The 26079-nt window shown below is 36.1% G+C and overlaps 1 protein-coding gene across 10 annotated transcripts in view; it reads left to right on the top strand.

The window, feature by feature from the left end:
* Positions 1–26079, top strand: part of NOL4 (nucleolar protein 4) — a 406246-nt gene that overhangs the window by 337856 nt on the left and 42311 nt on the right. For all 10 annotated transcript variants that reach the window (XM_059409422.1, XM_059409421.1, XM_059409431.1 and 7 more), the window contains one exon: positions 11925–12105. In XM_059409422.1, coding sequence (XP_059265405.1) covers positions 11925–12105 — 181 coding nt within the window. The remainder of the gene's footprint in view (positions 1–11924; positions 12106–26079) is intronic.

The following is a 26079-nucleotide window of genomic DNA, read 5'->3' as shown; positions in this document are numbered from 1 at the left end:
AGGGCAGGAGAGGCTGCCTGGGCGGTTAAAAACCGCCCACACTCCCATCTCTCCACCTCTGAATCCTTCCCGGGCTTCCCCTTGACTGAATTCAGTGACCAGAGAGCAAGGGAGCTAACTTCATAGTGATTCTACTCTCAGGGAGCTCTCTTAGCACTTCTGAAGGGGATGGGGGAATGAGAATATTCAGTTCAGTAGAAAAATGTGTGTTTAAATGTTTTGTTGTAAAGCAAGTTCTAGTCTAAGCTATGTGAATACTTAATGTGACATGATGTAACAAAATCTGAGGAATCGTAGAGATCTTTGAGGATGAAGGATGTTTTGTATCCAGTGCAGGACAGATTTCTATGCAACGGTCACACACACACTTCCCCAGTATGTTCATATGACCACCTCTTTTTTAAAAAAATTATCATTTTTAGCTTATTGGCTTATATACTTTTCTCAGAAAGGCCTTCCATCTTGGGCACCCATCTCCAATTTTTTTTTTTACATTACTCTATTTTCTTTAATTTTTAATGTTAGGTTAACACTGTCTAGACATATCTTACAGCCTTCATGTCTTCCTCTTGCCTAGTTTCTCCTCCTCCCATACCTCGGTAGGTCCCCATGAGGGCAGAGATCTAATCTATTTTATCTGATGTCACCCCATCACCTAGCTGGATGTGTAGCCCAGTAAATAGGATATTCAATAGAACATTGTTTAAAGAATAATGTAAGATTTTGTCCTGTTTTGTACATATGAGGTCATCAAAAACAGGCTTGTTCAATATGGCCTTGGTCTCTAGCTCAGGAGACTGGAGGGAGGGGTCATTCATAGAAGTCAGGACTTCAGGAGGCAGAGCAAATTATGGCTACAGAAGGGAGAGTATGAGAAGAAAGTATATAGTTTTGACATACTGATTGGGAAGCACCTGTGGGGTACACAGGTATTTATGTCCAGTAGGTGGTTGAAAATATGGACTCGGGGAAAGGTCTTAATTACAGATTGAGATTTAGAGGTCTTTGGTGGAGTAGGGATAGATGAGTCATAAACACAGTTGAGATCTTGCAGGAAAATTCAACATAGAAAGTAGCAGACACAAAGAGAAGCTTTGCATGTAGAACTATATTATTTTTACCAAGATTTATTATGGAGTAGGATAACATAATCCAGCATCTTAAGGAAGATAATACCACTACTTCAAATACATGCAGTGTTCAAGAACATTAATGGGGTTACTTGTGTATATTTTTGAGAAGGTAGAGAACTCCTAAAAATTAGTGACTTCTTGAACAACAAATTAGCTTTTCATCATAGATGGAAATAAGACTGTATATTTTATATGTGATGTATGAGGAAATACACTAATGGCGCTATTTCTTTTCTTACTATATACCCTACCCTACAGCCAACATGGTAGATCAGAACACTTTACATAACTGAGTTATAAGTAACAGAAACAGTACTATTCAGGAGAGGAATATTAACAAAAAACATTGTATTTATGTATATATATATACCCATATATAGTCAGGCTTAAACAATGTGTATTAAATTCATCACTAGATTATTTTCAGTTCATTTCATGTTGTCTCATGCATGTTCCTTTTAAAAGTTAATTTCACATTATTATAAAAGCATTATGACTCAGTGACTCCAGCATCACCATTTTGATGGCTTTTCTAATTACTTTAGCTTGACTATTTCATAATTGATATACTTGAAATACCAAAATGGAATTGTAATTTTTACACCCAGATTATATTAAATTATAATAACCTGTAAGCTTTTATTCCAATGTGTAGGAATTAAGATCTCAATTATATGGCTCCTTCAAGATACACAATTCAGATGGAATTATGTTTACTATATGATTGAACATAATGTTCATCAAAAGTAGCCATTAAGGAATCTATTATGTAGAGTGACATTAGGAAGGGATTGTTCTTCATTTTGCTCATTCAACCATGCTGACACACCTGTTTCTAATTTTGAAATCATCTGTGATTACCTCCCAACATCAGTGTTGAAATAGCATCATTAGTCAAGTTTCTCTCTTTGCTCAGAAAGAAATGTGAAAAGATGAAAATTGTGTTCTGTGGCCAGTAACCCCCCCCCCAACTTTAATTGTATTTTCAAATCTCTGTTTTCCAGTTGAGCCTAATTTTTTTAAGCCAGTTATGAAAACTCCCAGGATCATACTGAGAAGATTTGGGGTGACTGCCATCAGGGATAAATGCATAGTATTTGAGGACTTTCTTTTAAAGTACTCAGCCTGAGTTTTGTTGCTCTATGCTTACGTAGCTGTTTGTGACAAGGAATTTAATCACAGTTTTAACATAAATTGTAGCTTAATCTTGTACTTGAGGAAATCTGTGTGTTTTCCTGAAATGAAATGAAAAAGAATGAAAAGAAAGTTCGTTACTCTTCATGTATCTTTTAAAGTAGCATGTGTTTTGTATGTGATTTGAACTAAAATGTTAGTCACAACAGCATTAATATCTCTTAGTTTATTTTAGCATTAGCCAGTAATAAATAGATGTTCTATGTGGACAAAATAAAATAAGTATCAGGCTAGAATTGATAACTGCCAATAACTTTGTGTATCCCAGACTTTATTACACTGTAGGTAGAACAGTGCACCTCTTCAGGCTGTCCAACATTATACTCTAGATGGCTGTTGCACAAAGTTAACCTCACTCTTCTGACATCATCATGTTAATGGGATTCCTATACAGTAGCTAATGGTTAATATAATATTTATTTGTTCTATAATATAACTATTAATTTTATTTATATATATAATATATTTATTTGCAACTATAATATTTATTCTGAATTACTATAGCTGTAATATTTTTATAGCTAAAGATTCTAACATAGCTATCATGTGTAGGTTCTTACCTTGAGGGAAATTTCTAATTGTTAGTCTATAATTGTCTTGACATTCTTTTTGGACTTCCCATCTTCTGTAGAGTATTTAGTTCAAGGTCTTTCTGTCTATAACAATCTGAGAATTGAACAACCCATTTGCACACAGTTGAGGTCTTTGTTCTCTCTCCTATAATATCTTTTAGTCTCTATTTGCTTTTCTTGCATTTTTTCCACAAACATAATTGTATATTGGATAAGTACAAGAATTTTAGATAAATAAGACTTGTTTCTTTTGTTTAAGGGTGGCTGGCAGATGTATTAGAGATTTAGGGAGAAAAAAATATTTTGTTATCCTGGAATTTAGGTTAGTAAGGGTGTGAAAAAGGAAGATCTTTTTTAGTTCTTAGTTTGATGAAAGCCATATCTAAACTTGCTTTATTTATATAACACTTTTTGATTTCACACAAAAGTAAAAAAAAAAAAAAAAAAAGAAAAACTAAAAACTTTTAAGAAACTTTAAAAAATCCTTTAAGAAAAAAATTTAATTTGTTATTCAACATTAGATACATATGTTAAAATGTTGGAAAAAAGATTAAAACTTAAATGACAAACCATCATCAGATAAAACATATACAAACAAAATCTAAAACCAACAGAAGTAAATAATAAATTTTAGAGCAGAAATAAATGATATAGAAACTGAACCATAGAACAGATCAATGAAACCAGGAGCTGATTTTTTTGATAAAAAAAAAAAAGGAGAAATTTTCTATATATTGATGCCCTTTGGGGACATTTAGATGGCCCAGAATACTACACTGCTAAGATTTTTTTTTTTCCAGTGTAAGTTATGACCAGAGGATAGAGTGTTATAAGAGGAAGTGACAGAAAATGTGACTGCCAAGATTATTCTCCAACTCTGAAGAGCTTTGGAAGCCAGGAACTTTTAAGTTTTATCCTCCAAGAAAAAAGAAATCTCAACGTTTTCAAAGAGAAAGCAACATGATAATGATTTCAAAAGATAGGTATTATGCTAAGCAAAATAAGTCAATTTGAGAAAGACAATTATGTGATTGCACTGATATGCGGAATTTAGGAAACAAGGCAGAGAATAGTAGGGAAGAGAGGAAAAAATGAAACAAGATAAAACCAGAGAAGGAGACAAAACCATGAGACTCTTAATCTCAGGAATCAAACAGAGGACTGCTGGAGCTGAGAGGGAGTTGGGGGAATGGGATGGTTGGATAATGGACATTGGGGAGGGTATGTGTTGTGGTGAGCGTTGGGAGTTCTGTAAGACTGATGAATCACAGACATGTACCCCGAAACAAATCACACATTATATGTTAATTAAATTAAATTTAAAAATATATATAGGCTTCAGAAGATGTGGACAAGATTTGAAGGGAGAAACAGAGGGTTTCATATTATGTGATGTAATGTGGCCAGAGGGTTATCACATTAGCCCAAAGGAGAGATTATGGGGCTTTGAATTATGTATTCTCAGTGGGGGCTTCACAGATGTATGCCATTGAGGATCATTGCCGAGATGATGCTGAGAGGACATATGTGTTGTTTGACTGAGAGAAGTCCAGTATAGGAGAAGAAAAATTCTTGGTGTAATACATTAAACAGAACAAGATATATTGATGATAGAACAGCTATTGTTTGTTTGTTTGTTTTAATTAAAAATTTTTGCAAGAAGTATCTGGAAGAAAGAAAACATAAATTTAATTTCAAAATATTAAATGACATACCTGAATTTCCTGTTACTCAGACATGAGCCTCAGAGGGAAGGTTGATATTAGGAGTAAGAATTTGAAGGTGACAGTTATATAGGTAATATCTAACACTAGGCCTGTCATGGAATCCCCAGGAAGAACATTCCAACTGTCTTACACAAACAGAATATTATGTAAAAGGGGACGAAGAAAAAAATAATCTAAGAAAGTTCCTTTTTTTTTTTTTTTTTTTTTACTCAATAGAGCCCAAATTGCAAATAAAGGTATGGTTTTAAAGATGTTTTGAATTGCTGCAAATGTAAAATTTTATTTATTTTTTGGGAAAGATTTTATTTACTTGAGAGAGTGAGAGATCCCATTTGTGGGGAAAGGGGACAAAAGAGAGGGGGAGGCAGAGTCCCTGTTGAGCAGGAAGCCCAAAGTGGGGCTGGATCCCAGGACCCTGAGATCATGACCTGAGCTGGAGCCAGCTGCTTAACCAACTGATCCACCCAGATGCCCCTAGATTTAAAAAATATTAAAACAACAACAACAAAAACCTCAGGAAAGGCAAAAATATTGTGATTAAGAAAAAATAGTTTTTATCTCAAAAATGCATTAAAATTTAATGTTTAAGATACCAATTTGGTATTGGTTTGTTAAAATTGATTTTTTCTGAGGTCAAGAATACTACAATATCATATAAAATCACTAACTAAAAAGTTTATAACTGCCATCCAATTTTAGAGCCTCAAAGGGATGTTGCCCCTAAATTTTCATTTTGGTCCTATTAACAAAGGAACTCAAAATTGAGTGTTAGAAACCTGTAGAAAATTACATTTATTTTTTTAAATTCAATTTTTTTTTTTTTTGGTCAATAAGTAAATAGCGTGTTTCCCTTAATGTTGATATTTTTAAATGCTAAGTCTGTACTTTCATTTTTGATAATAAACCTTTAAGGCCATCAGGAAGGATTTTAGAGGATCTGACTTTGCAATATACTTGGTTACTTCTTGCCAGCCGTGTATCTATACTTACCAGGCCAGGGACTGTATTTACTTTGTAGTTTTATTTAAGCCAGTAGTTCTCAAATCTTTATTGTTTACAGAATCATGGGAGTGTGTATAAAATTATGTTACAAGGGAGTTAATGTAATAATCTATTCTTCAGAGAGTTTGACAGACATCTAGGTAACGGCTATCTCGTGGTTTCAGTTTCTCAAGTCAGAAACACAATCTAGCTTCTCTGTTATTTCACTTATCACTAGGTGACTTGTATTTGATCAAGAGATGTTTTCCTTATTATATTAGTGGATTTGGGGTCATCTTTGCATAAAATCGTCTTCTGGGTTGACTATCTTAATTATTTGTATGGCCAACAAGGGAGGAGACAATATGGATGTTCCTAACTGAAAGAAATTGACAGGACTTCCTGAATATTACTCTGTGTGGGTGTGTGTGTGTGTGAGAGAGAGTGTTGACAGCATCATCAATCACTTCTCATCATCTCAAGTGATGAGTGCATTTACTTTAAGTGCACACTGTTTTGTTTTGTTCTCAGCAGTAAAGCAGTTTAAATGGAAGTTCCGGTTCTCTCAGATCTTTTATGAATTTCCATGGAAACTCTCAGCAATGTACTTAGTTCTAGAACACTTGCTATCAAGTGGAAGAAGAGAAGCTTTTAGAAAGTAGGCATCTTTTCCAGTAGTTTACATGTGAAATAAATTGTACTCCCTCACCCCATCTGTACTAATAAAGCAAAGGAGACATTTAGAGCAGTCACTTAAGTAAAAATGCTTCTGTCATATAGACTGCAGAGAACATGTAAAGATAGGAGACATCTTGTAACAGTTGTCTAGAAAGCTCAGCAAACTTACACCTAAATTATCCCTGTGTTTGCTATTTCACAGTGAGAAGCTTTTTTGAGGTCTGTGCAAAAGGTGAATCACTAGTTCCCTGACCACCTCGATGCTAAGCTAAAAATTTAACTCACTGTTGATGCAACATTGCCTTGCAAACTCCAGTTGCTCTAACAGTGTAAGGTAAAAGACAAAGAGGATGAAGGTATCTGGATTACTGAATATAGCAGTAAATTTTATTGGAGTTTTCTAATTATAGAGAAAACTTTATGAAAGCACAAAGTATACTTAATAGATGGCAGAAGCTATAGTCTAAGAAAAAGAGTAATTCTTGGGAGATATAATAAAGCCAATGAAACATTCTCCATGCAAAAATTTTTTTGAACTCTATTGTCAAAAATTTGAGTGGAATCAATCAAATTTCATTTTTATAGAGAAAGTGTCTAAGGCTCTTGAGTTAAGGATTCCTTAGGCATCTGCACTTAGGAATTCAATGTATATGGCCCAAGTACCAGATCAGGTTCTGCAAATTCAAGTTCAACCCTGTCCAGTTTTTGAGGTTAAGATACAAGAGTATACAAACCAGTCTACTCAAAGACTGTGACAATGTCTACTCTTTAAAATGATTCTTAATCTTGCCCTCCATCCATAAGTAATCACACATCCTATTACAAGTCTAAATATTACTAGAGTACTCTGTAGTATATATTACAAACTAAATATTAAATGCCTATTTATATACATCAAGGCTATATTTATTGATAAGGCCAGAGCCTACCTACAGAAGTAACTGTGAGTATTTCTTTAATTTGTTGTATATTTTTAATCAAAGAAATCTGAATCAAAACAACAGTGCATTATCTAGTGCACAGCTGGTGGTCATTAAATTGCTGATGTGATCTTATTTTTATGGAATTTTTTAAAGAAAATTTGGACTATGTCTCATAAAAGCCAGGATAGGATTTTGTATGATTGTTGATGAGTAAAATTTATTTCATTGCCTAGCTATGCAGTTTTGTATTCTATTAATATTATCTTCTTTTAAAAATAAACTTTATAGCAACCCAGGGGGCATGCTGTCAGCCTTGAGAAGTTTGGGAAATAATGATTATTAAAAGTTGCTTACAGAGATAAAATGTAACTCTAGGGAATATTTATTTTTTATATCATTAAAATCTATGCCTCTTCGAAACCAATAACAGTGATCATTCAAAAGAATAACATGAATTAACTTATATTAAAGTTTTGTCCCCAAAATACTACAGACCAGATTTTATTGGGACTTCATATGTTTTCTTTCTCAATATATAGTGGACTGCCAAGAACATTAATAATGCAAATCTGTGTTTGAACATAAATGACTCCCTACAAGGCCTGTTTTGATTATTAATGGAATTAATTATCTGCCTGTTCCATGCAGTTACTGTGGTTTGGAATAACAGTTAATAATGAAAGACTAAGGCAAATTTTAAAAATAGCATGTTTAGTAATACAAATTAATTCTAGCATACAAAGAATCAGTAAGCAAATATTGTGGGGACAATGCCTTCTCTCTTTTTATTCATCATTAAGAAACTCCTCTCCTGTGAGTGTATCTTATTTTCATTTTCCAAACACAGAAAAATAGACTGGGATGTTCAGAAGAGCCACCCATTTTGCCAAACTAGAAATTCAAATTTTATCACGTTGCCTAAATTATTTTCAATCAAGGAATCTGAGAAGTTAGGCTAGCAGTGGAATTGTTTGAGGCCAGCCCCTTCCCGAGGTCCTTAAATTTGCTTTGAATTATTGAATATTCTGCCTTCTTTCAGAATTTCAGTGGCTACATGTCCTTACAGAAAGAATACTTCATAGCTCAGTGGTTTTATTATAAAAATGCACTTTAGATGGAGTGATTTTATGAATTAGACTAAGGCAAAGAAGGTCCACTAGTCTGCGTAAAGAGGTAGAACATGGCAGGACAGGGTATCCATATTTCCTTGTCCCATAATCTCAGGAAGACTCTAAGACATTTCCCCCAAGAGACCTTATAGTTCCATGAATGTAGTTTGAAATCTATTTCTTTAGAGAAAATAGAAGTCATTAACATAAAAAATAATCCATGGTAAACATCATGGATTCACCTATCAATTTTCTGATAAGCCTTCCTAATTTAATAAGTTTAAATTGAATGATTATGTAAGACATGTCTTTGTTCTGCTATGGAGGATTGTGTGTGTGTGTGTGTGTGTGTATAAATATAGTATATAATTCATATTCATGTATATATGTGTGTACATATATGTATATGTTTGTGTGTATATATATGTATATGTGTGTGTGTGTGTATATGTGTGTGTATGTGTGTGTGTGTGTGTGTATATAAATGATAACCTCTGTCTCCAGGAAGGGAGGAGATTGGCACTTCTAGATGGGAGACCATTTCACTGCACTTTTATAAAAGACTTTTGGACACTGCATGAGGTGCTGTCATCATTGATTTGACCATTTTCCACTTAATCTGTCATTGTAACACGTCATTTAATAGGCTGTTGGTTACAGTTTCTAAGATTGTAATAGTTGCTATGCTCCTGTACCATTAATATTGCTTTATTAACAATTCTTGTTCACAGTAGCACTATAATTAGTATAATTATTTACCTCAGACCTACTTATTATGGCACATACTTGCAGTAACAAAAGACTCCTGGAAATATCCTCTCCAATATCTTAGATTATTTAGACTCATACTATCTGAGGTGCTGGGGTGGCTTAGTCAGTTAAGCATTTGCCTTCAGCTCAGGTCATGATCCCAGAGTTCAGGCTCCCTGCTCAGTGGGGAGTCTACTTCTCTCTCTCCCTCTGTTCCCCACCTCCCCCTACCCCCCAGCTCATGCTTGCTCACTCTCTTTCTCAAGTAAATAAATAAAATCTTTGAAAAAAATAACCTCCCATGCTATCCGTAATATTATATTATATCGTAGTACCAGGAAAAAAAAACCTACCTCTATTGGCATGTTTCTAGGATAAGTCCCTACTTTGAGGGCTAAATATGGTGAAGGCCCAATATCTCCATTCTAAAACCCACTGTCTTTGGGTACTTTCAACTAGCAAAAAGTAACTTTCTAATTAAAAAAAAAAAAAAAAAAGCCTGGAACTTTGTGACTTCCTAGTCTAAATAGTAGAGCAGTGATACAAAAATTAAAAATTGGATTCTACCTCGGTCTCTTCTTTAGTGAAGTTTCTCCAGGAAAGTGTTATTCTGAAGTAATTCGCCCCCCCCCCCAGGGATTCAGGGATTACCAGGGTTTAAATGACAAGAGAGAATTACAATGAGATATTCCAGTTCATATACCAGTTTCAGTCAGTTTGCATTTGTTTTTTGTTTTTAAAGGTAATGCTGGGCAAATTCTTATTTTTAGTTCAGTTTACACAGAGGATTTTTTCCCATTTATTATGAAATCTTTCTTACCTAGAAATGAAAGGATGAAATGCTCACAGATTATATGTCTAAGTGTAATGGTCAGAGTTGAATAGATCAGAGATAAAACGATTTAAAAAAAGAACAAAACCATAATTTCGCAATTCTGATAGCTGTGGTGATGCTTTTTTATTCTATTTTTATTTTTTATTTATTTATTTTATTTTTATTTATTCCATGTGTCCTCTTTTTCTAGTACTTGGTGCCTTTTAAAAATGTATTTGGGGTGCCTGGGTTGCTCAGTTGGTTGAGCGACTGCCTTCGGCTCAGGTCAGGATCCCTGACTTCTGGGATCTTGTCCCGCCTCGGGCTCCCAGCTCCTTGGGGAGTCTGCTTCTCCCTCTGACCTTCTCCTCTCTCATGCTCTCTCTCACCCATTCTTTCTCAAATAAATAAATAAAATCTTTTAAAAAATGTATTTTTAAGTTACTCTATTTCTCTAAACATGTACTCTAAAAGTTGTAAAATACTTCTGATTATGACAAAAACACTCCTAGGCATTCACTATGGATCTGTTTAAAAGTTGTGAAATACTTCTGATTATGACAAAAATACTCCTAGGTATTCACTATGGATCTGTTTATAATTCTTTCTTATTTAAAAAGAAAAAAGAAAATATGAAGAATGCAGTGGGCAAGTAAAGTCATATACACTGTATATATTTTAGACTTTATAAACTCACAGCTGAAGAGCAAGTCAACCTGTTTTACTAGTGAAAATACATACAATTTATTACAGATTTTAATTTCATTGTCCTTTATGACTTGACATGGTAAGAAGTTTTGATTCACAGTTTGCAGACACTAGAATAGCTTAAGAAAGGAAACACAAGTGTAAAGGCTCTGGTTTATTCAGGTTTTTTTAGGCTGTTTTGCAATCAGTTTTGCTACAATCAGTTTTGCTATAATCACGAAATAAAGAGGGAGGGGGGAAGGGGAGCAGGGGTGGAGGGCAGGCAGTCACAGGCTGGAAAAAAAAAAGTTTTTAAGAAAGTCAGCTTTGAAAAGATTTTTCTACAAATGGTGATTTCTCTTCATGTGTTTTTTAAGCCCAGCTAGTTTTTTTTTCTATTTTTTAACATAAAATTCACCCTCCCAATGATTTCCAAGTGTACAGTACAATATTGTCAACCATATGCATGTTGCTGTGCACAGACTCCCCAGAAGCATCACCTCCCCCCCACCCTCCGCCATTCCTGCAAGACTGAAACTACACCCATTGAACGATTCCCTGGCTCCCACTGCGCCCTCCCCCGGCCCCTTGCCACCACCCTCCAACTTTCTGTTCTGTGTTTGACTGCTTCAGTACAATCATGCAAAATTTGTCTTTTTTTGTGACGGACTCATTTCGCTTAGCATTCTGTCCTCAAGGTTCATCCACGCTGTGGAATGTCAGGATTTGGGGCACCTGGGTGGCTCAGTGGGTTAAGCCTTTGCCCTTGGCTCAGATCATGATCTGGGGTCCTGGGCTCAAGCCGCACATCGGGCTCTCCACTTAGCAGAGAGCCTGCCTTCCCATCTCTCTCTGCCTGCTTGTGATCTCTCTTTCTCTCTGTGTCAAATAAATAAATAAATAAAATTTGGGGAAAAGAAAACAAGAAGGTCAGGATTTCCCTCCTCTGTTACGGCTGAGTAATATTCCACTGTCGTTCTATACCGTATTTTCTTTCTTTGTTCATCTGTCTGTGACATCTAGGTTGCTCTCCCCACCAGCTCTCTCCATGTCATTTTCAATTCAGTTGGAAAGTGCAAATTGTTTCACCTCCACTCTGTCTCCCATTGTCCCTTTGCTTTCCTTTGTTTGTTGGTTTAGCCAAGTTGTGGAAAATGTGCCTATATGCTGACTTAATGATGTTGACCATACATGTTTCTTTCCTGTTAGTGCAGACTTGTAGGTAACGCGGAGCGCGCCCTGGTGCAGGTGGACTAGCGCTATGACGTAAGACATCACATAACGCTGAGCGCGCCCAGGTGCAGGTGGACTAGCGTTGTGACGTAAGACGTCACGGAAATGCTGATGTCATTGCAGGATGACTCCGCGGCGGCCGACAAGCAGTGTAAGCCGGAGGCGGCCCAGGCCACGTACTCCTCCTCGGCGGTGTCGGGCTCCCAGGAGGTGCTGTACATCAACGGAAACGGAACCTACAGTTACCATAGCTACCGAGGGCTCGGCGGGGGCCTGCTCAATCTCAATGACGCGTCCAGTAGTGGTGAGTCTTTACTATTTACCGTGCTTTTTCTGTCCGTTTGGGGCTAGCAGATTTTCTAAATCCGAGAGGAAAATATGAACTTAGCGGGATGAGCAGGAGTAAGTGCCCATCGGCGAAACCCGTGGCCGTTTCATGTGTCACCCTGGTCTCCCCGCAGGGATAGCTCCGTGTTCTGTTGGGGGTCTCCCAAAGGAGGGGTGTGATTATGCAGCTGAATAATGGATCTTTTACAAGCAGAAAAGCTCAGCTGGAGAAATAGCTGATTTTTTTCTAACCAGATAGTTAGACATTCTGCCTCACCTCCCCAGAGCTGTAATGCACTATTCCTCAAGAATAATGACCCATTTTCTCAACGTTCAAAGAGGTTTTTAATTTGGAAAATCTGAGGCAGCAGGAACCTTACTGACTTGATAAATGCAACTAGTCATTATACCTAAGAACATACGAACGGAAACGACTCAAAGAAACAACCGCGGCTCTCCAGCCTCCACCTGCCGTGAGTGCGGTGCTGAAGCCAGCTCAGACGGGCTCACGCTTGGTAAAACTTTTAGGAATTTCTTGAGTTTATATTCCAAAGGGATTTCCAAATGTGTCATATAAAAGGAATAAAATATGTGGGTGAATTTCATACAACTGGGTTGTAGGAAAGTTTTTGTAAAGTCTACTTAAAATCCAGGGGTAAAAATAAGCTCCATTTCACACACACACTTTTGTATGACCAAAACAAAACAAAACAAAACAAAACAAAAAAAAACAGTATACACAAAGCCAAAAAAAAAAAAATGATAAACTGGGAAAATTATTAGCCATCTACGCTACAGAAGGTTAATAAGCCAATGCCTGAAGTTCTTCTAAGAAGAAAGAAATTCCCAAACTATATATTAAAAAATAAGGCTAGTAAATGAATACATAGTTCTCAAAGAAAACAATGCAAATATCCCTTAAATATGGGTAAAGTTACTTAACCCCACTCCTAATAAGAGAAATACAGATAAGCAACAATTGAAATATTAACACAATACTCTTTTTACAAGGCTGTGGGAGAAATGAGGAGTCTCATGCATAGCTTATAGAAATGCAAAAAGTTGGGGTGGAATTTGGAAGTATCTAGAAAAATTAAATACACATTTATCACTCAGTCCAGCAAACTCTTCAGGAATCTCTTGTTAGGAATTTATCTTAAAGACATATGGACAAACATACAAAGAGACATATATGCACAAGGCTATTTATTGTAGTGTTATTTATAAATGCAAGAAAAAGGATTACCAATAAAAATGTCTATCAACTGAAGGTTAGTTGATTCATCTCAAGTGCATCCAAACAAGATAGTAACATGGTGATATAAAAAGTGATTAAAAAATCTCTTTATGCATTCCAAATGCTGAAAAGTACCTATAGTATGTTAATATTCATTAAAGGAGGATTTATATAATTAAAAAAAGTTTACATAGAGGCAGGAATGCGGGAGAATGTGTGGGGAAAGGAATGTAAGCTGGAATTGTAAGTATACTTGGTTTTTATATTTTGTTTTATAAATTTAACTTTGAACAATTTAAATACATAATTATAAATGAAGCTGACTTTACGGATTCCTGATAGTGACAGAAAAATGATGCAAATGAACTTTATCTGTTTAATGAGTGGTTGGCATAGCCCCCACACAGAGGAAATTTTCCAAGGGATCTCAGAAACCATAATTTGACTCCACAGCATGTAAGTCTGTCATAAAACCTTAAACTATTTCCAGTAATCATATTATTATTTTGGGACTGTTTGTGCATTGTGGTTTAAAGCAAATTTATAATTATGTTGATGTCAGTGAAAGTTGGAATTTTTAGCAGGAGGCAAAGCAGATCTAGATGTAAAAGCAATGCGTTCTAACAAAAACTCTTTAATTTCGTATTTAAATTGGTAGTATCAGTGAGATATTTTCTACTTAAAAATGCCTAGAAATAAAGACAAATTTTAATTTGAATATTTGAAATAACCTTCGTGGGCTTTGAATATATTGGGGAAGGAATTGCTTTATTAATGTCAAAGGAGTATATACTCTAGAAAATCACTTACCTGTGTAATATTGGAAATATGCTCTGAGTGTGTTCAGGGGTGACTCTGGAAAGCTGGGGCTGGCTCTTTGGTCTGCTTTGAAATTAAAAGTGCCCTAAGGACAGGATCACTGGCTTTAGTCTGAATTAGTTGCCTCCAAATCAAAAAAAGGGGAGCCTCAAGTAGAAGGAAGAAAAAAAGAAAGTCTCTTATTTTGAGAAGAAACAAATTTTCAAGTGTATAATCAGTTTTTCCAAAGCTAATGAGCCCTCTCAGTTGTTTTCGAGTGTTATTTGTATTTAGACAGCAAATCAGCAGGAATGAGAAAGTTCAATGCCAGAAAGGGACAACATAAAAGCTGAGCATTCCTTTAGCCAATAAAGCTGTAAACTAACAATTCTTTGAAAATATTTGACATGGGGAATAAGAACTGATAGGTAGTTTAGAACTCAACTACCAAATCAAAACATTTAGGGAAAAAGTGTATTGACTGTAGATTTAATTGACAGAAACTGTTTTTTAGACTTAAATAGTCATTTGTTTATTTATTAAGGTAACTTATTTAACATCAAGTAATAGTAATACTGATCACTTTACTGAATGCTTGTGGTGCTTCATGTAATTTCCATTTATTCCTTACACAGTCCTCTGAAATCTGTTTGCAATTTTATGGAAAAATTTTATAAAATTGAACTTGCCCCAACTTAAAAAAAAAAAAATACTTAGGTACTACTTTCTTTTTTCCCTAACATGATTGAAACCCATTTTGTGAGGCTCAGACAGTGAGTAACTTTCCCAAGGTCCCTCCTTAATAGAGGGAGGAGCCAGGATTTGAGCACAGGCCTTCTGACACGGTGTAAACCACTAAGCTAACTGTGGAAGGGAGCAAATGCTGAACTATGCAAGAGCCTCTGGTAAGAACTAATCAAGTTCTCTCCAGAGACACTCCTATTCTGGACATTTTGTTTAAGGGTGAATCATACAATATATGGTTTTTATGTTGGGTTTTTTCCATTTAGCAAGTTCTTTTATTTTTATTTTTTTTTTAAGATTTTATTTATTTATTTGACAGACAGAGATCACAAGTAGGCAGAGAGGCAGGCAGAGATAGAGGAGGGAGCAGGTTCCCCGCTGAGCAGAGAGCTCAATGCGGGGCTTGATTCCAGGACCCTGGGATCATGACCTGAGCCGAAGGCAGAGGCTTTAACCAACTGAGCCACCGAGGTGCCTCTAGCAAGCTCTTCTAAAAGTTCATCTATATTACAGTATGAATCGATCCTTCATTCTTTTTTATTGTCAAATAATGTTCCATGCTGTGGCTATGCCATGTTTTGTTTAGCCATTCAATTGATGGGAACTTGGATTTTTCTCACTTTGGGGTTACTATGAAAAATGCTATAAACTTTTATGTACAAGTTTGTGTTATATATGTTATGATTCTTTTGGGTATATACCTAGAAGTGGAATTGCTGGTTTATTAGTTCATTCATATGGTAACTCCATGATTAACATTTTGAGAAAATAACAGACTGAATATGAGATGTTCTTTCATTTGTTATCAGTCTTTAAACATTTTTCTTAACTATGACTTGTAATATTTATAGTACAAGCTTTGTACTTCTTTTATGTCTGTTTGCTTCTGTGATGCTATTGTAGATAGAATGTTTTCCTTAAAATAGTATTCTATATTTTTCTATGTTTGGAGGAGTTGTAAAGTAATGCTATTAATTCTTTAAACGTTTGGTAGAATTCAGGAGTGGTGATATCTGTATCTGGGTTTTTCTGAGGGGTTTTTGATCACTAACCCAGTCTCTTGTTATAGGTCTGCTTATATTGTCAGTTTCTTCTTAAGTCAGTTTAGGTAGTTGTGTATATAGTTGAAATGTGTCTATTTCAACTTAGTCATCTAATTTATTGACACAGTTCTTAGTATTCCTTTATAATCCTTTCTGTTTTCATAAGGTTGGTAGTGATGCTCCCTTTGTAATTTCTTTTTTTAAATTTTAATTCCAGTTGACTTAACATACAGTGGCATGTTACTTTCAGATGTACAATAGAGTGATTCAGATGTAGAATAATTTTATGTATTACTCAATGCTCATCAAGAAATGCATATTCTTAATCCCCTTCATCTATTTCTCCTATCCCTCCATCCACCTCCCCTTTAGTAACCATCAGTTTTTCTCTATTTTTGTTTTGTTTTGTTTTTGTTTATTGATTTTTGTTATGTTATGTTATGTTAGTTACCATACGTTACATCATTAGTTTTTGATGTGGTGTTCCATGATTCATTGTTTAAGTATAACATCCAGTGCTCCCTGCCATACGCGCCTTCCTTAAGACCCACAACCAGGCTCATACATCCCCCCACCCACCATGTACACAGTCTCTCATGATTCGTCTCCCCCTCCAGTTTCCTCCAATTCACTTATCCTTACCTTCTCCTAATGTCTTCCCTGTTATTCCTTACATTCCACAAGTAAGTGAAACCATATGACAGCTGTCTCTTCTTACATTTCACTCAGCATGATCTCTTCCAGTCCCATCCATGTTGATGCAGAAGTTGGGTATTCATCCTTTCTGATGGCTGTGTAATACTCCATTGTATTTATGGACCACATCTTCTTTATCCATTTATCTGTTGAAGGGCATCGCAGCTCTTTCCACAGTTTGGTTATTATGGACATTGCTGCTTTGAACATTAGGGTACATATGGACCTGCTTTTCTCTACATCTGTATCTTTGGGGTAAATACCCAGTGGTGCAATTGCCAGGTCATAGTGTAGCTCTATTTTTAATTTTTGAGGAATCTCCACACTGTGTTCCAAAGTGGCTGAACCACCTTATATTCCCACCAACATCCTCTCAAACATTTGTTGCTTCTTGTTTTGTCAATTTTTGCCATTCTAACTCGCGTAAGGTGGTACCTTAATGTAGTTTTGATTTTAATTTCCTTGATGGATAATGGCGATGAACATTTTTTCATGTGTCTGTTAACTATTTGTATGTCTTCATTGGAGAAGTGTCTGTTCCTGTCTTCTGTCTGTTTTTTGACTTGATTATATTTTTTGGGCGTTGAGTTTGAAAAGTTTTTTATAGATCTCGGATATCAGCCCTTTGTCTGTAGTGTCATTTGCAACTATCTTCTCCCATTTTATGGGTTGCCTCTTTGTTGACTGTTTTCTTTGCTGTACGGAAGCTTTTTATCTTGATGATGTCCCAAAAGTTCATTTTCACTTTTGTTTCCCTTGCCTTTGGAGATATGTCTGTTTTTTTTTTTTATAAAGATTTTATTTATTTATTTGACAGAGAGAAATCACAAATAGACGGAGAGGCAGGCAGAGAGAGAGAGAGGGAAACAGGCTCCCCGCTGAGCAGAGAGCCTGATGCGGGACTCGATCCCAGGACCCTGAGATCATGACCTGAGCCGAAGGCAGCAGCTTAACCCACTGAGCCACCCAGGCGCCCCTGGAGATATGTCTTAAAAGAAGTTTCTGTGGCTGCTGTCGAAGAGGTTACCACCTCTGTTCTTCTCTAGGATTTTGATGGATTGCTGTCTCACATTGAGGTCTTTCTTCCATTTTGAGTTTATCTTTGTGTATGGTGTAAGAGAATGGTCAAGTTTCATTCTTCTGTATATAGCTGTCCAATTTTTCCAGCACCATTTATTGAAGAGACTGTCTTTTTTTCTACTGGATATTTTTTGCTGCTTTGTTGAAGATTATTTGACCATAGAGTTGAGGGTCCATCTTTGGGCTCTCCCCTGTGTTCCATTGGTCTATGTGTCTGTTTTTGTGCCAGTACCATGCTGTCTTGGTGATCACAGCTTTGTAATACAACGTGATGCCCCCAGCTTTGTTTTTCTTTTTCAACATTTCCTTGGTGATTTGGGTCTTCTCTTGTTCCATACAAATTTTGGGATTGTTTGTTCCAGCACCATGAAAAATGATGATGATATTTTGATTGAGATGGCATTGAAAGTATAGATTGCTCTGGGCAGCATAGACATTTTAACTATGTTTATTCTTCTGAGCCATAAGCATGGAATGTTTTTCCATCTTTTTGTGTCTTCTGTTTCTTTCGTGAGTGTTCCATAGTTCCTCAAGTATGGATCCTTTACCTCTTTGGTTAGGTTTATTCCAAGGTATCCTTTGGTTTTGGGTATTATTGTAAATGGAATTGATTCTCTAATTTCCCTTTCTACAGTTTCATTGTTAGTGTATAATAAAGCAACTGATTTCTGTGCATTGATTTGGTATCCTGTCACATTTCTGTATTGCTGTATGAGTTCTAGTAATTTAGGGGTGGAGTCTCTTGGGTTTTCCACATAAAGTATCAAGTTATCATGAAGGGAGAGAGTTTGACTTCTTCTTTTCCAATTTGTATACCTTTTACTTGTAATTTCTGATTCTAGTTATGGTTCTCCCCGTTCTTGGTGAGACTCGCTAAAGACCTGTCATTTTGCTTCATATTTTCAAAGGAGGACCTTTGGCTTCTTTTATTTTCTGTATTTTTCTATTCTCTATTTCATTAATTTTTACTCTCACACTTATTATTCCCTTCATTTTGCTTACATTAAGTTCAGTTGGTCCTTTTTTTTCCAGTCTTAAGCTGAAAAGTTAAGACAATTGTTTGAAGCCCATTTTTCTTCATATGTAGTTATTTACAGCTATAAATTCCCTTCTAAGCATTGTTTTATCTACATCACATAGGTTTTGGTATATTGTTTTTGTTTTCCTTCACCTTAAAGTGTGTTTTCTAATTTCCTTTGTCACTTCTTATTTGACCCACAGGTTATTTAGGATTATGTTGTTTAATTGTGAATATTTGTGAATTCTCTCATATTTGTGAATTTCTTAAATTTTTGTAATTTCTAATTTTATTCCATTGTGATTGGAAAACATACTTTATATATTTCAATCCTTTCAAATTAATTGAAGCTTTTTTATGACCTAGATTGTGATCCACCCTAGAGAATGTCCCATGTGTTCCTAAAAAGGATGTGTATTCTGAAGTTGATGGTTGGGTATTTGTAAATCTGTGTTAGGTCTAGTTGGTTTATAATGTTGCCCATGTTTTCTATGTTCTTGTTGATCATCTGCCTAATTATTATATCCATTATTAAAAGAAGGTTATTGAAATCTCCAACTACTATTATTGAATTATTTATTTTGCCTTTGTTTCTAATAGTTTTGATTCATTTCTTTTGGGACTTTGCCAGTAGTCATATTTACTATTTATATTGTTATATTTTATTGATGGATTAACTAATTATTGTAAAACACCTGTTTATCTCTAGTAATGTCCTACATCTATTTTGCCCAATACTAGTTATTTCTGTGATGTCATGTTGTTACTAAAAATGAAGAGAAATGGGCAAGACTTTAGACATGGAAGAGATGTATAAAAGAATATAGGGCAAACCAAATATTGTTCACCTCTACTCGAGGACAACCAAAATAATTTATCTTTGCTCCATAAATGGCTGTGTAATTTGGGAACCCAATGCTAAGTGAAAATGTAGGGTTTCTTATTTAAAAGGTAAGAATATCAAGATGGTGATAACAGAGCATTACGCAAAGCAGGGGAGTCTTCTGAGCTCAGGATCCCACGAGCTACACGTGTTTTATGCTCCACTTTGCTCTTTTGACTTATTTAACAAATTGGAAGAAGCACTGTGTTTCCATAAAAAATGCAGACAGTTACTGGTGGGAAGGAAGATAATATATACAAAGAAGGACAAGACTGAAGACACAAGTGAGAATATTTTGAGGTTTTTGAGGAGAGAGGAGAGAACTTTGGGCAACTGCCAATCATTTAAGAAATTTTAGGAAATTTAAATTTAAAGGAAAATTTTGCTGTGAATTATTAATGAGCAGGGCACCAAAATTTTTCTTGCCCTTCAACCCATTCTCCACATAGGAACCAAAATAATTTTTTATTAATTATTCTTATTAACATATAATGTATTATTTGCCCCAGGGGTACAGGTTTGTGAATCATCAGGCTTACACACTTCACAGCACTCACCATATCACATACCCTCCCCACTGTCCATAATCCACCCACCCTCTCCACAACACCCCCCACCCCTGCAGCAACCCTTAGTTTGTTTTGTGAGATTGAGTGTCTTAATCTTCTGTCATTAACATAGTTTTGATTATGTTAATAATCCTGATCCCATCTTGTGTCATTAACATAATTTTTAAGAAAAGAAAAATCTGACTGCATCACTTCATTATCTAAAACACTTCTGTGGCTAAACCCACATGAACTTTCCTTTAATGTGCCCTTTTCACCCCATGTCCCTCATTTATCGCTCATCTTTTAAATCCTTACTTCCAAGTCTAGGTAAAATATAGTCATAATTTTCATAGCATTGTGAGTTTGTCCTTTGAAATGGGCACCACAATGTGTGGACACACACACACTACACACCCCTACACACATTTACATACATATGTAATCACAATACATTGGTATCCATTCTTCAATTTTATTGCTCATTTCTACTCAGAAACCACATAGGAAATCTGGTATAGGCTCTAAGTATGCAGCCATATACATGATTAGAAAGCAGGTATTATAAATTGGGAGTTTAATGAAGGTACTATGGTAGTATCATGAGGTTTACCTGTCTGGAAGTTAACCCCCAGTAAACCTATCATAGGATGATAGGCCTAAAGGGACTTGAGAAAATAATTTGGTAGCAACCTCTTTGTTTTTTTTTTTTTAAAGATTTTATTTATTTATTTGACAGAGAGAAATCACAAGTAGATGGAGAGGCAGGCAGAGAGAGAGAGAGGGAAGCAGGCTCCCTGCCGAGCAGAGAGCCTGATGCAGGACTCGATCCCAGGACCCTGAGATCATGACCTGAGCCGAAGGCAGTGGCTTAACCCACTGAGCCACCCAGGCGCCCCGCAACCTCTTTATTTTTAAAAGCCTATGACTAAAGAAACAGACCAGGAAAGTAAGGTGACTTGCTCAAGGTCACACAGGCTGACTTTCTGGTTATTGGATTAATATGTCTTTTGGTTTTTGTACAGCAATTTCTTAAGAACCCAGTAAAGAACAACTTTGAACAATTCAGCCTGTGTTCTGAAGCAAAGAAACAAGAGTAGCAGAATAACTAGTATGACCTGCAACAAATTTAAAATGGGTGGCTTTCTTTGAGCGTTGGCTTTGGGATGTGTGTAATGGCGTTTAAGGGGAAAAAGGGGGGGGAGGTGCGGGGAAGAAGCAGCAAAAGATGAGTCTTGGCAAATAACAGCTTCAGGCTTAAACCAAAGAGAATTTCTCTACCTCACATTAGAAAAATAACTTTGGCTACAGCAATGGTAGCTAGGCAAACGGTTAATTTCAGGTTGTGAAGGAGCTCTAAATAACATTTTTTTTCTCAAAAACACATCCTACCTATAATACTGGTAATGGCTACTGCTATTTTGATAGTGTCTAGTCTTCACTTGTTTTAATCACAGAAATGCAGCTTGATTGGATCAGGCCCACGATTTCCTTTATTTGGGGACTTTCTTCATAAAACCTGGAAACCCCAAACATTCTGACTTTTAAAAATGGCATTATCTTTAGCTTATTTCTTCACTTTGAAGACCTCAGAATAGTCATTCCCTGTAACAGATTTGGAGTTGTGGGGAAAGAAACTGTATACATATACATAAATCTTGAGAGCTAAAAAGGACATAGCAGAAGATTTAGCATTATATGAGATGCCATTTTCTCTGATGGCTGACAACTCCAGTTACTCTCAGTTTGAGAATTCTTGATTTTAGGATTTGTAGAGATCTTCTGAAAAGTGCAGAACAGAGCAGCAACTTTTAAGAGAACAAGGTAGGTTAGCTACACACATGAACTTGTAAGCAGATAAAGACAATAAGAATTTATATCATTAAATGATTTAAGGAGAACCAATGTTCATAAAACCTTTTACAAGAACATGAACCCTGTAGATTGTGCTATGTTCCAAAAAGAACAGGAGGGCAGAAGAATGAGAAAGGATACCTTAATGGCATTTGGATTTAAAGAGTCTAAAGACTTAGGAGTTTGGGGTCTCATTTTCAAATCACTTTGATTTCTTTTGTAATTTATTTGGGCTGTCATAACAAAAATACCATATAGTGGGGAGCTTAAACAACAAAACTTTATTACTCGGCGTTCTGGAGGTTATGGAGTCCAAGATCATGGAGCTGGCAGATTTGGTATCTGGTGAGAACCTGCTTCCTGGCCACCTTTTCCCTGGGTCCCCGCACAGGGAAAGGAATGGGGCTTCTCTGATAAAGGCACTCCTCCCGTTTCTGACGGTTCCTCCCTGACAACTAACTACCTTCCAAGGTAGTTTCTGACGGTTCCTCCCTGACAACTAACTACCTTCCAAGGGTCCTACCTCCACATACAATGACACTGGAGATTAGATTTCAATATATGAATTTTGAGAGGAAGGCAGACATTCAGTCCGTAGCAGTCACCTTGAGAGAAACAAAGTTGAGTAAGGCAGAATCATTGACTTCAAGAAATTTAGAGATCAAAATGAGATACAATATTCTCCCTCTTCTTGTCTAAATATCAGAATCTTTTAAGATCTTGATTAAATAATACATCTTCAGGGAAACCTTACTGTACCTCACCACCCTTCCATCCTTTAGAAGAGTAATTATTCTCTTGCTTATGTCTCTATTCTAACACTTGTCCCATTGAATCACGAGATAGGTTTTCAGATATTTTCCCTAAATAGATATATACTCCTTGAAAGCAGAATCTCTGTCATGAGCACTATTATATCTCCCGTATAAATAGAAGTACTCAACCATATTGGCTTAATGAATAATAAATGTTTTAAAAAATAGAACACTTGGTGCCAAAAGAGGAAAAGGTGCAAAGAGAATTACTTACGTATATTGGATGGCAGGGGTAGGGATTGATTTTAAATAAAGCAAAGGAATCAGAAGAAAGACTAAACAGTTATTCTGTGGGTGAAAGAAGAGTCTAAGAAGCTTTACCCTCTGCTTAATTTTCAATACAGTAGCAGTAGGAAAAGCTTGCTGCTGTTGCAGACTTGTTAGCAAGGAAAGGGTGCCCTTCAGATCCTTTGTTAGCCAACCTCCATTTGTTTAGCACTGGCAAGGGTCTGCACCCAACAATCCAAATTCTCAAGTTGGAGTGTTATCAAAATGACAGCAGTTACAATTTGTATAAAGAATTTATTCAAATTATCAAACTGAAATGAGAAGCAAGCAAGCAGCCAATCCTCCTGTTATTATCACATCCAATTACACAGGACTTTGGAATGCTTTCTTTCTATCAGGAAGTTCACACTGAGCTGTCTAAAGAGGGCAATTGTAGTTTGCTGCAGTTATCCATTGGATCTCTTGAGTCTAAATTATATGCATAATGCATAAGTTAACTACTGATGTTTCCTCTCCACAAACTCCATTGGGCAGACTTTTCAATTTGTTTTTCAACTCTGATATAAACTGGGCTGATTTACAGATCGAAATTTAACAAGACCAAATTGTAGTAATAATGACCATAATAACTAACATTTGTATGGCAATTTCTAGTTTGCCCAAATCTTTACATCTATTATCTTCTTTGCTCCTCACTCATATTCAGGGTTGTTGGCCATAAAGATGCTTTGGATCAGAAGCTATAATTATGAGTCTAAGAAAGCTTGGCCATAAGTTTCACTACCATTCTAGAGCTCATTGATCGTGATGTGACTGGCTTTGTGTATGGATAGTGCTGCCCTCAGCATCAACATTCTGAAGCATCACTTGTCCCCTGAAATTTTCAGAGGAGTGCTTCTATTCATGCACGGTCTTCACTTCTCATCTGCCCTTCACTCTTCAGTCCACTATAGCTGGCTTCTCTCCCATTATTTTGCTGAAACTGGTCAGGACAAGTTTACCCATGAGTCCACGTATTGTCAAACTACAGATGATTTTTGCTCTTTACATACCAGACTTCTTGAGTATATTCATATCTGTTGATTAGTAGACCCTTGAAACATCCACTCTCTTGACTTCCATGATAATACACTCCCCTTTCACTTTGCACCTCCGATAATTCTTCTCTTTCTGCATTCCTGGGCTTTCTTTTTTCTACTCGTGCCCTCCATTCTGGGGTTTTCCTAGCGTATCCCACCATTGTCCCTTTAATCCTCTTGTTCTGCACACTGCTCAGTGGTGAACCCAAAATATGCCAAAAATGGCATACCTCACCCTGGCGTTACCCCGAGCTTCAGATTTTTTATCCAGTTGTCTACCAAATAGTTTGATCTAGACATCCCAAGAAAATTCACATTCAATTATATAACAACAAATTCTTCATCTTGACCCCTCCTATTGCCTGCCTCTCATGCAGGAATGCCCTCCCCAGCACCTGACTTATATCAGCTATTACATTCTCTTATATTCATGCTCAATGAATATTAAGTGGATAAATAAATGTCTCAGGAAGAAATTGTTCCAGTAAAATACTGTACCTGTTTAGAGAACTTAATCCAATTGAGCATAGTAATCATCAGTTGGGGATGTCTTCTTAAAGTTTCTTCCCCTTTTCTCTTAATACCCTGAAGAGCACAGTACTGGAACAGGAGAAGTGTTTCATATCAAACATTTCAGACAAATGTTTTGAAATACACAAATTCCATTTTAAAATGTGTTCAGCTTTAAGTTTCCTGATTCAAGAGAGAAATGTTTACATCGTTAGGTACCTGGCAAGGTGCTCTTTTTACCTTTACCTTATCCTCTTAGTAACTTGTTCTGGTTCACTAGCCATGTGCAAAGTAGTGCAGAGGCATGGGGAAGGGATTCAGCATCATCCTGCTCCAGAAGAGCAGCTGGGTGTTTGTGTGGTGTGAAAAATGCATACTCTCTATTACATAAAATTGAGAGAAGAATGATTTTACGAAGTAGAGTCTAAAAGTGATACACGGAAGTTAAGCAACCCCTATGGATAATTTCTATGTCATTTACACAATGGAAAGATCTACATGATGATAATATATGTGAAAAAATATGACCATGCAATGTAACTGAAGTCAGCGTATTTGGGATTATGTAGTTATTATATCTCAGTAGAGTTCCAGTAAACCTGAGTGAGTTTTCAAAGCACATTCTGTGGCACAAAGTAGAGACTTCTTTGTGCCATCATGGTGTCCAAATTGTAACTATTCTTAGAAAGCCCATTTCTCCCATGTGAATGAATCCCTTTGATGACCTATCTTAATTAGCATATTTCCCTACTGTAAACCCTACTCATTTGTATCCTTATTTTGATTTTAAGTATAAGTTTCTCAACAACTGTACTATCCAGTACAATAGCCACTAAGTACATGTGGCTATTGAGATTGGAATTAACTAAATTTATAATTCAGTTTCTCAGTCACACTGGGACAAATTTCAAGGTCTTATATGCCAAAATGGTGAGTGGCTAGCACAGAATTCACCAGCACAGAAGAAGATTTCCATCACCACAGAAATTTCTGTTGGACAGTGTTGATTCCAGACACTACTCTTCTCACCTTACACTACTATATTGGCTTCTAGAGGGTTCTGTTATCACAGAAAACTTTTTCTACATTTGTTCCATCAAGCTCCATGCATTTAATTATATATGTATTTTTCACTCCTCCACACTCCTCCATAAAATAAGTGTGGTCAATGAATAACCTTATGGAAACTTAAATGGTGATTTTTAAATAACAATGCTTTTAACTCAAACTGCCCAGCTTTTAAATAACTTACAGTCTTTTAGGATTCTGAGAAAAGCTAATAATTTGTAACAGAGGCATTGAAAACCTCTTTGGCAGAAGCTGGCATGACTTTAAAATTAGAAACAAGACAAATTTTTAAAAAGATTTTCTTTATTTATTTGAGAGACTGTGACCTGAGCCCAAGGCAGACACTTAAC

The sequence above is a fragment of the Mustela nigripes genome, chromosome 8 (genome assembly GCF_022355385.1).
Source record: "Mustela nigripes isolate SB6536 chromosome 8, MUSNIG.SB6536, whole genome shotgun sequence".
Lineage (NCBI taxonomy): Eukaryota > Metazoa > Chordata > Mammalia > Carnivora > Mustelidae > Mustela > Mustela nigripes.
The sequence above is the reverse complement of the archived record's forward strand: the minus strand, read 5'-3'. Positions and strand labels throughout refer to the sequence as shown.